Source organism: Ornithodoros turicata, chromosome 9 (genome assembly GCF_037126465.1).
Source record: "Ornithodoros turicata isolate Travis chromosome 9, ASM3712646v1, whole genome shotgun sequence".
NCBI lineage: Eukaryota > Metazoa > Arthropoda > Arachnida > Ixodida > Argasidae > Ornithodoros > Ornithodoros turicata.
In genome coordinates, this window is record NC_088209.1 from 25,737,678 (window position 1) to 25,752,890 (window position 15,213).

A 15,213-nucleotide genomic window follows, 5' to 3' on the forward strand; every position below is an offset into this window, starting at 1 on the left:
TAGAAGCCAATTGACTTCCGCACTACCTGGCAGGGGAAACTGTTGTATCATTCCACATAGAAGTTGTTATGCGTCCCTCAATATAGATCGGGCGATGCGTTCCAGATTAACGAACAATATTATTTATTTAATCTTTGCAGCCTATGAATGCAGTAATAATATGTTCGAAATAATTATTGGAGCAGAGAATTAGTTAACTGGTAAAGTAATTCGACGGCTTTTCGCTCGAGAAGTAAATATACTTATGATACAATAGAAAATCAGCTCAGCCAGGTTCCTGCTTAGTTATATTCGCTTTTCATTTGGATAGGCTAATCAAATACAAATTTAACGGTGACGCAAAACGCCAGAGAACGTTGCGACTGTAGCATTATAACGACAGTATTAAGGACCACAGAGATAAATTGCGTACAGGAACAAGAACTGGAAACTAGAGCAGGGACAGTGATACTACAGCTGAAGCGGAGTGAGCTATAAGGACCGTCAATCATGAGTGTCCACCCAAATTGTTCGGACATTTTGACAAGCGTCGTTAACCTCAGCCTGCTGGAAGATGCAGGACCTTTAGCCAGAGCGCCTTTGTCCTGGTGGGGTCATCTCAAGATCTGCGTCTTCGTCCTCACCATGACCGTCTCCGTGCTAGGCAACAGTGGAGTCATTCTGACAGTGGCTCTGAACCGGAGCCTGCGCACAACCATCAACTATTACCTGATGAACTTGGCTGTGGCCGACACCATCATCAGTGTGTTCTGTATGTGGGTGCACCTAGTGAACCATCTCTTTGACTGGTACGTCCTCGGTCCTTTCATGTGCAAAGTGGAAGGCTTCACGCAGAGTAAGTATCATGTGCCCTGCATACTGATGACGATGATAATGAAGATGTTAGTGAAAAAATAGGTGGTTTTCTCGTACGTTTGCATTTTGATATTGCAAGGTTCTTCTGTCTGTTGCTGTATTAAATGTATACCGAACAGAGGAAAACATTTACTTAGCCTTGGGCCGGGCATGTCACAATCGTCTTATAGGTAGTCCGATAATTAGTCGCTCTTCGGATCTAGGGAGTGGCTAGTCTGCGGATCCTTTGACGTGCGCCTAAATCTTAGCGCGCGGCAAATGTATCTAACGTCCTCGGAGAAGGCGGCGTGCCTAAGCAACTTTTACCCTGCAACCAATTTGCTGGCGTTTGGGTTACGACGGGCTATAGGCGGACAGTGTGCCAACTGATTTACCGGGGCCGGTGCCATATAAGAGGTGAGGTTAGTAAGCGTTTGTCAATGGGCGGCTGTCCAAACACAAGCGGTGCAGATAGATCTCCACCTGACATGTTGAATACCGTTAAGGACGTCCAAGCCACTGGAATCCTTACTCCTCCGATTCCGGTTGATGGTGGTGGTGGTGGTGGTGGTGGTGCTTGTGAAAGAGCTCGCCGTTGTCGGCCTCACAGAGGTGGGCAACGTCACGACTAACGCCCTGGGTGGAATGTGCGCCCTGGGCAGACGTCTAAGGGAACTGTGTCGACATATGTCTGACAGCGTCTGAGGAAAACCCAGGAGGAACTCCCGACAGCACAGCCGCCACCGAGATTCGAACCCGGGTCCCTCCCAGTCTCGGCGTGACGTGGCCAGCACGCTAACCACTCAATCACGCGAGCTGGTGATTCCGACTGGACGTTTCTCACGGCCGCGCGTTTCTACACCGTATCGGGATAGCTCCAACACCAGACTGCATTCAGTGCGGAGTGCCTGAGGACGCTGAACACATACGGCTCAGCTGCGAGCGATTTGCAGCAAGTCGTGAAGTTCTCCGGAATGCATTGGACAGACACGACAACGGCCCTCTTGACCTCGAGAAAGTGCTAGGAAAGTACGGCATATGTTCCACGGTCCTCTTGCCGTTTGTCCAAGGCAAGGTGACAGCGGGGTCCTTTGGGTTTCACAGTGCTTTGGTCCTTGGGCCAACTCGTCGTTACAGCGTTCGGCCATCGAAGCTCTTGTGCATGCTTAATGATGCAGGACTGGTCTCTCGTCTCTAACCGTGTCATATGACCATGCCAGCGCTGGTGCGGCACGTTTGGGTGCATCACAGTAGCTGTACAACCCTGCTTTCATTTTGGTACTACCTGGCTCCATATGTTAGCAGCTAACGACCCCCCCCCCCCCATGAACGTATAGAGTAGTAGTAGGTCCTAATGTTTTAAGTGACTAATGTCTCTGTGTAACCATTTTACATGTTGCACAGTTCCCTTAGAAGTTGTCCCAGGACGCATATTCCCCCAGGGCGTTAGTCGTGATGTTGCCCACCTCTGTGAGGTGGGCAACGTCTTCCAGCAGTGCCACCACCACCACATATTCCCCTCCTTCTTCTCAGCGTTCCGTCTGTTGTCGTAGGACATAGAGCTTATATTGCGCTACTTTCATGCCCATTTATTCCCCTCTGATACCTGAGATTGCAATCAAATACTTCATCAAACAACACCGTAGATCCGAAGGGAAGAGGAGAGCACAAAGTATAAATATTCGACACTAAATCGCGTCCTTTATCTGCACCTAAACGATCATCCTGAAGCTACCGTACGACTTCATTAACGCCGACGTCAATTTACATACATGCATTTTTCTAAGAACAATTAATCGGTACGACTGACGAATGGTTTCGTCACGTCTTGCGTTCCCTTCGTAATTACCTTCTAACGAAGGCCAACTTTTGTTGCTTTATTTGCGTAGCGGATTACGGGTACATTCATGCAGTCGTTCAAAAGGGAAGATGATTTGCATGAGAAGAGTGTTAATTTTCCTCCTTTCAAGTTCGCTGGCAGGGAATCCAAAGGCGTCTGCATATTGACACGTCTCCGTCCTGTATAGGTGGAACATTGTGTCGAAGTACGACACCTAGCTTGATTGTGCGTTTTTGTTCTCGCAATGGTAAAGGGACTTGCGATGTGTTTTCTTCGCGTCCTGTAGCCTGAGTGGGTCCGCATGAAAAGATATGAGCAATGAGCGATGCATAAAAGGAGGCATAATTATTAATTGCTCGCTACAGATGGTCCGTGTGTGGGGTGCGACGCTTACGTGGCTGTTTTGGCGAGATTAATTCGTTCATTGTTCGTTATTGTCGCGTTCCGTCTGTTAATGCCATTGTTCTGTGTGTTCGAGTTGTCAAAATTGGCGCTGACCGTGCAGCGGAGCTGTGAGTCGAAGAAGAGGTTCTATTATGCAGCTTCTGTCCCTTATAGCAAGGTTCTCTTTTCCTATATACGAGTTCTCTTGAAAGCCATATTGTTCTATTCGCAGGAAAACTTCCACGAAACAACGTCACAACAACCCCTTTCTGACCTACAGCTACTAAAATCAACTCAGCTCTGACTCAGCCATCAAAGAATATTTAACAAACGTGCTTTGTTATTCCCAGCCAAGTTAACGTATGCACCAAAAGAATTAAAAACTCAATCAAATCGAAAACAAAGAAAGCGTTTACTCTAAATCCTTGAGGCAGAAAAAAAAATGTGTACAAGAACTGTACAGTGATCTAACGAGGTCACGCTTCCTATGTCCATATATGTCGTTTGTTCAAGTATATCTCATGATCTTATTTTCGTGTTCTGTTTTGCTTTTTATTTTTTACGTATTCCCTCCTCTGTAGTCCCTAAAATAGCTTGACGAGCAGTCTAAAAACATTCTTTCACGAAATATGGCGAGTCCGAGCATGACGCGTTCATGACGTCATGACGCGGTCAACTCCATGACGGGGAAGACCAGAGATTTATGCCTAATTATTTAATCGTTTCATACTCACTTTTTCACTTCTTCATTCTACATGCTGTTATTACATCATCGTCAAACCAAACATCCATTGGTGATCTATCTTACTAACCACCCTTTAGCAGTTCAAGTGAGCTAGAGTAACAGGCTCCACACTTGTGGAGCCACAGTCTCCACATTATTTTTAAAATCCAATCCAGAGGACGACTTCTAAAAGACTTTTGTAAAGAAAATGGCTCTCCAAATTGCGCATCTACACGTTACACTACTGAGTATCAAAAGAGATCTGGTGCGATCTCTTGACAAAACACCTGATTTAGAGTCTGAAAGGACCTTTTCACCGCCTGTTGACCTTCTTTTTGTCACGCTTGAAATGGATGTCATTCAGAAGCTCCCAAAGAGCAACCTCATGACAACAGGAAATTGTGTTGACACGACAATCCAGTCTTGTTTCCATTCAAAGCGGATGGCAGCGAGTTATGCGCACCAACTTTTCTGAGAGAGGGGATCGAAACGTATCAGGAGAGGAGACGGTTGGATGGAAATTTCGCGATAGGCCGCATCACTGTCCAATAGGAAACAAAGGCGCGACGCTATTGTTCGATGCGCATCTCCATGCCTTTTGATGAACTTACTTCGTATGAGTTCTCACCACTTCTTTTTTCGAAATTACGGCAGCTAAAGTCCTACTCAACTCTCGCGACTTAATGAAAATTGATATAAAAAAAAAATATTACAAATGATATTCCTCGAATAAAAATGACGAATAAAATGCGAGGTATGTAAAATTTCACACACAAAAATACGGAAAAGGAATTTAGGAAAATACGCCACAGAGACAAATATATAAAACAAGAATGTACGGATACTATGAGACTTGGGCTATTTAAAAGCCCCTGAACAAAAATAAATTTAAAAAATGATGCGTCTTTTGGAACTTCGTTGACAAGAGCAGAGAGAATCTAAACTTCTCCTGCCCGTCCCATCTGCAGAAGACGGCTAGTAAAGGTATACGGTCGCCCGTTTCGTTATCGGAATACGTACAAAAGGAAATCAACAAAAGGTGTACAATTTATTGGAGTAAGTGACGCTATACGTTTTCCTGCAAGGTGCGCCGCATTCTCGTAAAATAGGATTGAAAACCTCCCTCAGAGGTGGCCAAAACGCCCCGCGAGGCTCTGTCCGTGACAACGGGAAACATTCGGCCGTTTGACTTTGTCGTTAGTTCTTTCGTTTCTCCGGTACCATTAAAACTGGTGGTGGAAAAACGCTCGCTATTCTTTACGATGAGGTTGCTATCGCGTGGAGTCCTTTTCTAGCCACTCTTTCTCTCTCTTTCTCAATTTCCTTTCTTCTTCCTTTCTCCTCTTTCTTATGTCGTACCCGATTACTCCGTCTCTTTCACCTAACGGTAAACAATCTTCAGCAGTCTCCTTTCATTAGTGTTAAGCGATTCTCTTTATCCACACGGTGAAGTTGCGTTCAATGACGACGATAGTTACTCCTTCTTCTTCTTCTTCTATGGTTTTTGGGGTGCCCAGATTCCAGACCATATTAGGTGCAGACGTTACACGGATCAAGTTACTCCGGAGCGTTTGCCTGCTTGTGATCTCAAAGCCCAAGAAAATAAAAGGGAGATCAACAAGTACACGGGCAGTTTTGAAACAAATGAACTGTTGAAACAAATTGCCTCGAAAAATGCGCGTAGCGCCAGCGAGCGCGAATCGTGTCAACAACAACAACAACAACAACAATAAATGAAGAGGTGATGATGACATGGGATGTGTCAACTTGTCAATCAACATTGGATTTAATACCCTTTCAGAAGTTGATACATTTCACGCTTGCTAGCGTAGCGCTAGCAAGCGTTCCGAATCCGTGAAATGTATGTGAAATGCGCGTTTTTTTTTTTTTTTTTCAAGGCAGTTGGTTTCAACTGTCGTCGAAGGCAGCCCGTGTAACAGTGGTAGCCCTGTATGAAAAACGAACGCGGGTTTACCGCACAAACACTTGGCGCATTCTCGTTGTTTGGCTGCACGAGGCTAAGTGGGTCATTTTATGTCATTGGAACATGCGACGCTCTCACGCGTATATGCAGGGGGGGGGGGGGATATATTTATTAGACGAAAAGGGAAAAAAAACGGGAGAAAGGTCAGCCAAACGAGACGTCGGCTTGCTATTCCATAAATAAATAAATAAATAAATAAAACCAACAAATAATAAATAAATAAAAGGAAAAGAAAAGAATTAAAGAAAATAAAGAAAAATGAAGAAATAAAGAAAAAGAGAAAGAATTAGGAAATAAAGGATAAACTAACAAATGCAGGTTCCCTACGTTAAATGGCTCGCAGCAAAGACAAGCTAGCAGTGAACCGTGGAGGGTCAAATCCTAACACCAAGAGGCCTTTATACTATGTTGGCTAGAGAAAGTTTAGTATAGAGGCCTGATGGGTTTTGAAGGAGCATGTTGCTCGTGAACGGATGCTTCTGGCCGACAGATACGAGCACTGCATTGCTGTACATGGCACAATCAAGTTCCACAACTTAGAGCAGATTTCTGAAACAACAGTTGCGCCAAAACGAACACATTTTTGTATGGGGAAGAAAACGTTGCAGATATCCAAGAATATGTGAGATGCTTTCCCCCTGACGCCTGACGTATGTCTGTTTTCTGTTTCCTGCGTGCTAAGCGAAAACTTGCCATGAACTAGTCGCATATTTGTAATGTGAAGAGAACTTCGACAACCTAAACCCGTACAAAGGAGCGACCAGAAAAAAAAAAAAAAAAAGAAGAAAATTTTAGAAAGGCCGGCGCTGGAGGTTGACTGCATGAGTGTGACATGGCTGTGTGCTTTCCTGGGGCGCGTTTCAGTGCTTTATACAACGCATTGATTGTGGACTTAGGTATTCCTCACGTGCCAACAGGGGGTCTCGAAAACAAACAAAAAATTATCGCGGAAATCAAATAGTACTTTTCTAGTTTCTTGGGAGCACATAGCGGAAGCATTCACCAATCGAATCACACAATGCTCCTATTTTTATCTGAACCACCACCTTTCGAAAACCCGGTTCGAAAATTGCCAACTTTGCGAAGCTTTCATTTTCAAGTGCCGCTAGCGCGGGAGGTACAACTCCGAGTAAAACGAAACTTTTTTCATGTACACCTGGAACACCATACGGCATTGTATCGTGTTTATTTTACCGGTGAATTGTAAGATGAAGGCGGTAAAAAAATACAAACAAAGTGAAAAGCGCGTCCTTTGCGCGTCCTATTAGAGGGTGAGGGGAAAATCTACTTTGCATGGGGTGCACACAGGGTAGAGTGTCGCATCTTCCAGTGGCATAAAAATCGCATTTGGAAAGCTAGAGAATCAAGCACGGAACAGTTTATTCGCGAAAATGTAAGGTATAGACTTTTCTCACTCTGCGCAACCTTTCGAGCACTCAGAAATATTGAAGAAAACATATTTTGAATAGGGACCTTCGGAACTACTTCGGAACATTTCGAACTACTTCGGAACATTCGGAACTACTCTTTACTCGAAGTCCTGCACAATTGCACAAACCTGCACAATTTAAAAAAAAATATCGGTGATGGTCGAACGGCATGTTTGGATCATGTGGCGTGGAATGGTCCACCTGTTAACCGCTCCAAACAACACGGACTGAAAGACAAGAGAGACAGACCGGACTTTCCATACAGATGTCATAGTTGCCCCCGAAGACTGGACAGAACGCACACTTACCCCCTCCCCCTTATCTCCCATCCCTTCCTGCCGTTCTCTCTCCATCACATTTGGGGATTTCTTCTTCTTAGTTGGGGGTTTACGTCGCGAGACAACTGAGATCATGTGCGACGCCACAGCGGTCGGTCTGTGGATTGCTTTTGCCCACCTGAGGGTTCTTTAACGTGCGATGAAAGCTCACCACGCGGCTCCCCGTATTTAACGTCCCTCGCGGAAGACGGCGTGTCCAAGCAACCTGTACCCTGCCGCCAAGTTGCTGGCGTCCTCGGCCGGGTTCGAACCCGCGATCTCGAGATCAGAAGGCGAACACGCTACCGACTGAGCCACAGAGGCCGGCGTGTTGGGGATTTGAGGGAACAAATCCGATTTAAATCAAATCCGCAGTTTGCAGAAGGCGCTAAAGCAAATCCAAATCAAGTCCGGGTTTAAATTTATTCGAGTAAATACGATCAGCTTAGATCCGCATTTCTTTTCAGCACGCCAAATCAAATCCCTTTTTTGAATACGGATTTTTCAAATCCATTACAAATCCGGAAGAGGTACTCACACTGCTGGACAGCTGTGGAATGGTTTCAGAATCGACCACAGTTTTCGAAACTCCGATTTTTACACAGAATGCCTAGTTACTAACACGAATTCCTAACAGTTCGTAACTAAGAAAAGGAGGCGAAACATGGAAGACATCTACTTCAGTGGAGCTCAATGAACAAATACGGCGGTAAAAAGAAATGGGAACTTGATTGGTGAACGAATATTGTGCTGCGGGAAACGCAGTGCTTATTACTTCCTTGTCGCTGGTCTTGGTACGGTACACCTGCCCCATGATACGATTTCCCCCCATTTCTGCCCCCATTTCTTGATGTACGTGTCTCTTGTACGTACGGACGAATGCAAAGAACTATGTGAAATAAAGAGATGGGAGAGGAGCACAATGATACAGCACTTTGTGGGGAGTTGGAAGGATAAGATAGGTCCTATAGCACTTCATTTTTTTCTTCTCGTTTTTTTTTTTTTTTTTTTTTTTGTTCGCGCATGAAGTATAGGTTATAAATTGACGTAAGCAGCGTGCAAAACCGTCGTTTCAGTGTTCTGACAGTACCACCGAAGAACAACCTTTTATCCTATGAAGAGTCGCCGAGCTTCCTCGGTCCAGGTACTTTTTTTCTGTTTTTTTTTTTTTTTTTTATCAATCAATCAGTCGCCGAGCTTTTTTCAGTGGCATATTCGCCGAATATTGAAGTGCATTGGATTAAGTGTCAGAATTATATTACGCACTATAACACAGGCAGCCAGGGGCAGAGCAAGCGTCGCGCCACATTTGCGCAAGCATGCACATCGCTCATGCATATCGTCATCATTTATTGTTGTTGTTGTTGTTTTTCATGCATATAGGGTGAATTTCATTGGCATATTATGTAAATCCAAATCCAAATCTCTAATCGTATCTTCCTTTTGTTTGTTTGTTTGCTTTTGGGAACAGCAAGCCTACATCATGGCTAACCTTTCCCTTCTGTTTTCTCTTTTTATCAGCATTAAACATATCCCTCCCCCCCCCCCCCCCCAAATCTCTGAGCAAAAGTGTGATTCAATCCAAATCCAAATCATGTTCATAATGAAGCCGCCAATCAAATCCAAATCAAATCTGCCAGTTTCTTTTGTGGATTTAAATCAAATTCTGGATTTCAAATCCCCATCCCTGCTCTCCATCTATCCATGTCCGTACGCCATTCACAGTCGATTCGAGGTGCTAACGCGGAATCAAATCAAAAGAAACAAGAAAGTCCAGCCGTCCAAAAGGAACTAAAGAAGCAACAAGCCCCTTGCAAAGGATTCCTTCGCGAAGATGAATAAGGAAATAATGTTGCAGGCGCGTACGCAGGCGGCTCCCGGGAGATTTGGGACGCTTCTGCCCTTTTTAGCGAGGCAGCAGCTTACATCCTTTTAATACCTGAGTGAGCAGCAAGTACCCGGTCCGTGATTATTGATGAGCAAGCAAGCATGCGTCCTCTTTGGGAATTCACATCTCTGGCTTTTAATTGAGACATATCTGAACGTCACAGTCGTTAAAACACTTGCAATGAATCTCTGAATACTGTCGACGCTATGCTGTTGTTGCTATACGATGTTATCTTGCCTCCACGTCGAGTGCCTGTATTCAGAGGTAACGCAACTGAAAAGGTGTCGTCTGCGTGGATGCCCGCGTTTTCCAAGCTTCTCTTGTTGAACGTCCCTCCATATTGTTTAGTTCAATGGAAAAAATAAGGAGAGCTTTAGGGATTTTATCACGAGAAAAAGTTGCTGGTCGATGGAATTATTGAAGAGTGTTATTCGAAACCCGTTATCGAGGAATTATTCGAGAGTGTATATACAGTGTTATGTTATTATGTCGAAACTCACATCCCCATTTTTTTCTTTATCACATCACATCACATCACATCACAGGTTAAACCGTGATCTTCGAAGCACCATATGCATCACACACAATCAAGGAACAAGATTCTGAATGAACAGAGTAGGGTGAGGCAAGCTTGGTGTTGCATAACATGAAAAGGGCATCGTTTGCAAAAGGGCCATATAACACGGACTCACTCAACTACCGTTGAAGTCAATGGCCCCCAGTTGGACGTCCCAAAATCCCCTTCAACTTCAACGACAGTTCCCTGTCCACGGCCCATCCAGTGCGTCGTTGGGTTCAGATTTTCTGCCAGGAAATCCTACCACGGGATAGCTGCAGATACGATAAAATTGAGCTTGTTCTATGATAAGTGGTACATCTTTCGGGCGGCAATTGTTTTTTTTTTTTTTTTTGCGTCCAAAAGCATAGAACTAGGCCACGTAAAAATCAGAACACTCCAATAAAAGCACCGACCCACACGAAGCGCTTGGTGGATGCATGGCTCATCGCATTGGTGGCCGCCATCTTGCCAGTTGACTGGTTCAACTGAGGTCGTTGATCTCAGCTGAAGCCAAATGCCGTTGAAATGTCGATGGCAATTGACGCTGCCACGTAAAACGTGAAACGGGTAACACAACGAAGTAGACAGGACAGAGCCAATCACAGTCAAGACTGAGTCATGCGTGCTGCCATTGGCTCTGGCAGATACGATAGCTCCCATTGAAAACATAACTTCACTGTGACGTTAGCGATCGACTGTCTAGTAAAACTGCCGATTGTTGTGTGACGTGGCTCATTCACTGATGTAACCTTACTGGAAAGCACAGAAGGCGAGACAGTCGCTATAATGATGGTACGTCGCAGTTTGGTTGCGGTCAGCTCTCTGAGTGATGTAGCTAGCGGTCGTACACCAGCGACATACAACGGTACGCAAACCGAAGTTCATTGGCTGCACTGTGGTGCAAGTTTTCCGTGCTCGTAACGTCGCACAGGAACACTTAGACAGCTCTTTCGCCGGCAAGAACTCATTGGCATGCCTCGGCTTCCGCCTTCAGTAGGTCTTCAGACCCACAAGCAGGACTTACACTATAGCTTTGGGCACATCGCACGCTATTGCCCTTGCAACCTTCTTCGGGCCTCCAGATTGTCTTAGGTTATTTGCTTCTGCAGCCTTCTTCAGGCCTTCAGCGGGCCTCACGCTGTGCCAGCTATGCACGTGGTGGTGGTGGTGGTGGTGGTGGTGGTGGTGGTGGCGGCGGTGGTAGTGCTGAAAGGGATCGCCGTTGTCGGCCTCACAGAGGTGGGCAACGTCACGTCTGACGCCCTGGGGGAATGTGCGTCCTGGGCAGACTTCTAAGGGAACTGTGCCGACATATGTCTGAAAGCGTCTGAGGAAAACCCAGGAAAAACCCCAAACAGCACAGGGGGCACCGGGATTCGAACCCGGGCACCTCCCACGTTCGAATCCTAGTGCCGGCTGTGCTGTCTGGACTTCGCAGGACTTCGTCTTGCCAGATTGTAGTTTTAGCTGGGTACAGGTGACCAGTACTGATGTCGAAAACATTGAATGTACAGGAGGTACTCTTCATATAGCAGGATACTGACATGCAAATAAACCATATGAGGAGGGAATGTTTTTTGTGTGTCGCAGTGACTACGGTAACATGCAGCGTCCTCACTTTGTCGGCCATTTCCTGCGACCGTTTCTCGGCCATCCTGTTCCCGTTTCATACGAGGGTGACCAAGCAGAGGACGGGCGGTGTCCTAGTGTCCGTCTGGTTGGTGTCTGCAGCTGTTGCTTCGCCCCTGCTTCTCTACAGTACACCGTATACCGTCCAGGTAACGTCCAGGCGTTGTTCATTGTAGAGTTTCGTCCGGAGTGAAAACTGAATGAATATGCGTACGGCGGTACGTATGTCACCAGCGGAGAGAAGAGTGCATGAGTGTAGAGGATTGCACCAGTTGCTTGAGTTCACCAATGCTAGTTTTATAGTTGCTGTGTGGAGACTAATGAAAGCACTTGACTCTGACGATGTGCAGTGGAGCCTAGATGAGTCGAGGACATACTGCGGCGACAGCTGGCCGCAGACGATCACCTGGGACGGCGCCACCTGTATGGTCCGCTCTCCATCCAAGCAGCTTTACTATGCTGCCGTCACTGTAGCTCTTTTTTTCGTTCCCGTCGCCGTGATGAGCTCAGCTTACGCCCTCATCATCATTACTCTGTGGAAAGAGCGCCAGCCACCAGGAGAGCACTCGCCAAGGAACATTCACCTTCATTCCAGGGCAAAGCGGAAAGTACATGCACCACATTCTCATTGGGGCCGTTATAGCGAAGTTCCTTTGTGCAGCTGTTCTTGATTCTCAGCTGTTACGTCATATCGCTCTCTCTTCACTCCTCCCGATGCGACGTACAGGCCCCGACAAAAGTTTACGGAACACGGCTTGTTCACAGGGTTGGAGGAATGCGCCGGCAGCGACACCAATTCAAACCACGTTTCGAGCATATTCAAGCGATACCGAAACTACCGCGGTGTGTTGCTACCAGCGCACTCGCTCAACCCTCTAAACACGGCGCGCCTAGTACGTTTTCTAGAGTCTTCCTATATTAACTGTATATCTAAATGTCTTAACGAGAAAACGAGCCCATTTCCGGCTCGCCTGTAGGGTGTCGCACCAAGGAGGAAATACACCACTCGCGCGTTCCGTAAACTTTTGTCGGGACCTGTGCATGACAGACGTTTGATCAGCCGGATCATGACGATTTCTCCCCTAGGTCGTGAAGTTGGTGTGTGTGGTGATGGTGGTGTTCGTTCTTTGTTGGATGCCTTTTCAAGTCCTCGTGCTCTTCTCGCAGTTCAGGGACAACGACGGAGACCCAGTAAGGTGCTTTGCTTTCACCCCGAACCACGCATGTACACCTTTTCGAGTTTCGTTACTCGGTACGAAAGGATGTTTTCGCAGTTGCCCCTGTGGTTTTCTGGAGCTTCCTTTTGGTGCACGTACCTGGCGTACGCCAACAGTGCCCTGAACCCCATCATCTACGGCGGAATGGCACCCAACTTCAGGCAGGGACTCGCCAACGCCCTACGCTGCGGCCAGAAGAGAGTCGTCGTCAACCATACTAGACGTCAGTATCAGTGGGTTCACGGTCGTTGCTTTGGGTAAATTTGGCTTCCACGGTCAGTGAGTGCGTCGTTCTTAGATCGTCGGCCAAGTAGATATTTAGCTGGCCGACTGAGTTTATAGTCGAATGAGTGTCTGAAAAAAACGGGGGAGGGATACGGCTGCCCGTATTGGGCAAGTAACCATCCCTTGCCTGCAAGAACTCCTTCACGAAGATAATTGTGAAAACATTCAAGGCATTCATCAACGAGCGCCAAATAAAAATGGGAATGCACTGCGGTGTAGCATCAAGCAATAAGATTATCGTGTTACTTATAACGTGTTTAGATTGAGATTGTCAATGTTCATCTGCCGCGGTGTGTGGAGACATTCGAAGAGGGCACTATCCTCGAGCTTGAGGAAGGAATAACACAGAGGCTATAGACACGACACAAACAGGCTCGACAGACATATACAGCAGATCAGAATTCGCATGTCACATGCCCACTGCATGTTCTTGCAGTCCCAACTGACCCTTCTGCAGCAATCTCGGGTCCTTGTTCTAACCCTGCGCAGCACCGTCAGTTCCTGCACTCATTCTATCTGTTCTTGACGTCTACTAGCCTGCTTGAACTCCTCTGGCCTCAGAGCTTTTGCCATGAATGCGGAGATGTGATATTCACAGCACTGACATCTCTGGTGGCCGACCGGATGAACTACTATCCCCATCAGTTATGACGCACCCGCGTGTGTGTGTCATCTCACTTGCGTGTGTCATGTGTGTGTGCGAGTGTGCATGCCTCATCTTTTTCATCGTCATCCCACTCATATACTAACCCATATGCACTGAGGTATGGCACCGCAGTTGTTGCGGTGCATGTTCTTGCGCTCCACCGGTCTAGTGACGGATCTCTGAAAGTGCGCCCGATCACCATCCCCTCATCCGTTCCCAATGTGCAATAGGGCAGTGTACCGCCTCAGCGGCGGTGAATCGCCCACCTCATCATCATCCAATGTATGTGTGTGTGTGCCATGTCACATGCCGGCAGAATCCTAATTATTTTAGCCGATTTGTAACTTAGGATTTTTAGCAAAAGTAAGTTTTTAACGTAGAGCTTTATTTGTATTCTATTCGTGTAACCTTCAATTGCTAAGTAGACCTAAGATCCAATACACATACTCGGAATGGTTGTGATTGAAATTTAACCACGTTCGCTCTAACAAAAAAAAAAAAAAAAGAGAGAGAAGAAGAAGAAGTTGATGTTTGGAAAAAATAACAGAAATAAAAGAAGTAGTTTTGGTCCTTTTGGGGATTAGATGCATTGCACAACCATCAGACCATTTCGGGTGTATATGCACAGAAGTTTATGCTAAATTTAGAAAGTAACTGTTAGGGCCAGGGAACTAAAATGGGGGACTAATTGCTCCCTAATTCACTCCTTTGTTTGTCAGAGTGTACCATAGAATATAACAATAGAAGTAGGAAGAAAAAAATGGAAACGTAGGTCGCACTGGTGCGACGAGAGTGTACCAGTCACCAACAGGGCTATACTGCCCATATCATATTCGTAAACACGTACCTATTCTGAATGTACCTGTTGTGATGCCGGTCTGTATTGCACGTTGTACGTATCTGATCCACGAACGAAGGGTGGAATTGAGGCCACTTTTTTTAAATTCCAGGATGGTCATCCAGGCTGACGGTGACCACAGGGGGCAGCACCTTTCCCGTTGTCGGCAGGGCTCGTCCTTCCGCCATGTTGCACTACCAAAATAATGCAGTAACGCCGCCTACATCAAATTGCTCCAGTAGAAGACTGCTGTCGACTGGGGTTTAGACTGGCGGAATTTCTGTTCAAGACAACCACCCAGCCCTTACACCACGTCCAACATCGTTCTAGACGATAAATGAATTTGGAGACATCAAGAAAAAAGAGGTACCATGGTGCTTCGCATGCCGTCATACAGGTGTGGTGAAGGTGGTGATGTGATAAAGAAAAAAAAATGTGGACGTGAGTTTCGACGAAGTCGAACTGGCTACCCCAGTACGCCATACAGGTGTATACGCTTCAACAAGGATGGTTTGCGACAATGCGTCAAGAGTTTTTGCTTCAGACTGAAGACTTCGCGTCTTTTGGATTCGCAATCCCAGAAGCATATCGGACAGGTATCTCATAGTGTGGGCGGAATAGTCCATTGGGACTATATC

General features: G+C 46.2%; 1 protein-coding gene across 1 annotated transcript; it reads left to right on the top strand.

Annotated features, from left to right (window-relative positions):
- The first annotated feature begins 283 nt into the window (after window positions 1-283).
- On the top strand, window positions 284-15,161 carry LOC135367833 (substance-K receptor-like). Its single transcript, XM_064600950.1, has 6 exons — window positions 284-835; window positions 11,551-11,738; window positions 11,940-12,197; window positions 12,676-12,780; window positions 12,864-13,029; window positions 14,688-15,161. The coding sequence occupies exons 1-6, from the start codon at window positions 490-492 to the stop codon at window positions 14,840-14,842; spliced, it is 1,218 nt and encodes a 405-aa protein (XP_064457020.1). The 5' UTR covers window positions 284-489; the 3' UTR covers window positions 14,843-15,161.
- Window positions 15,162-15,213: the final 52 nt, after the last annotated feature.

What these genes read in the sequence shown, in the direction of transcription:
- LOC135367833 (XM_064600950.1), top strand. Translation starts at nt 490, where the DNA reads ATGAGTGTCCACCCAAATTGTTCGGACATTTTGACAAGCGTCGTTAAC. An exon ending in GTACACCGTATACCGTCCAG is followed by an intron (nt 11,739 to 11,939) that starts GTAACGTCCAGG and finishes GACGATGTGCAG; the next exon opens with TGGAGCCTAGATGAGTCGAG. An exon ending in ATTCCAGGGCAAAGCGGAAA is followed by an intron (nt 12,198 to 12,675) that starts GTACATGCACCA and finishes TTTCTCCCCTAG; the next exon opens with GTCGTGAAGTTGGTGTGTGT.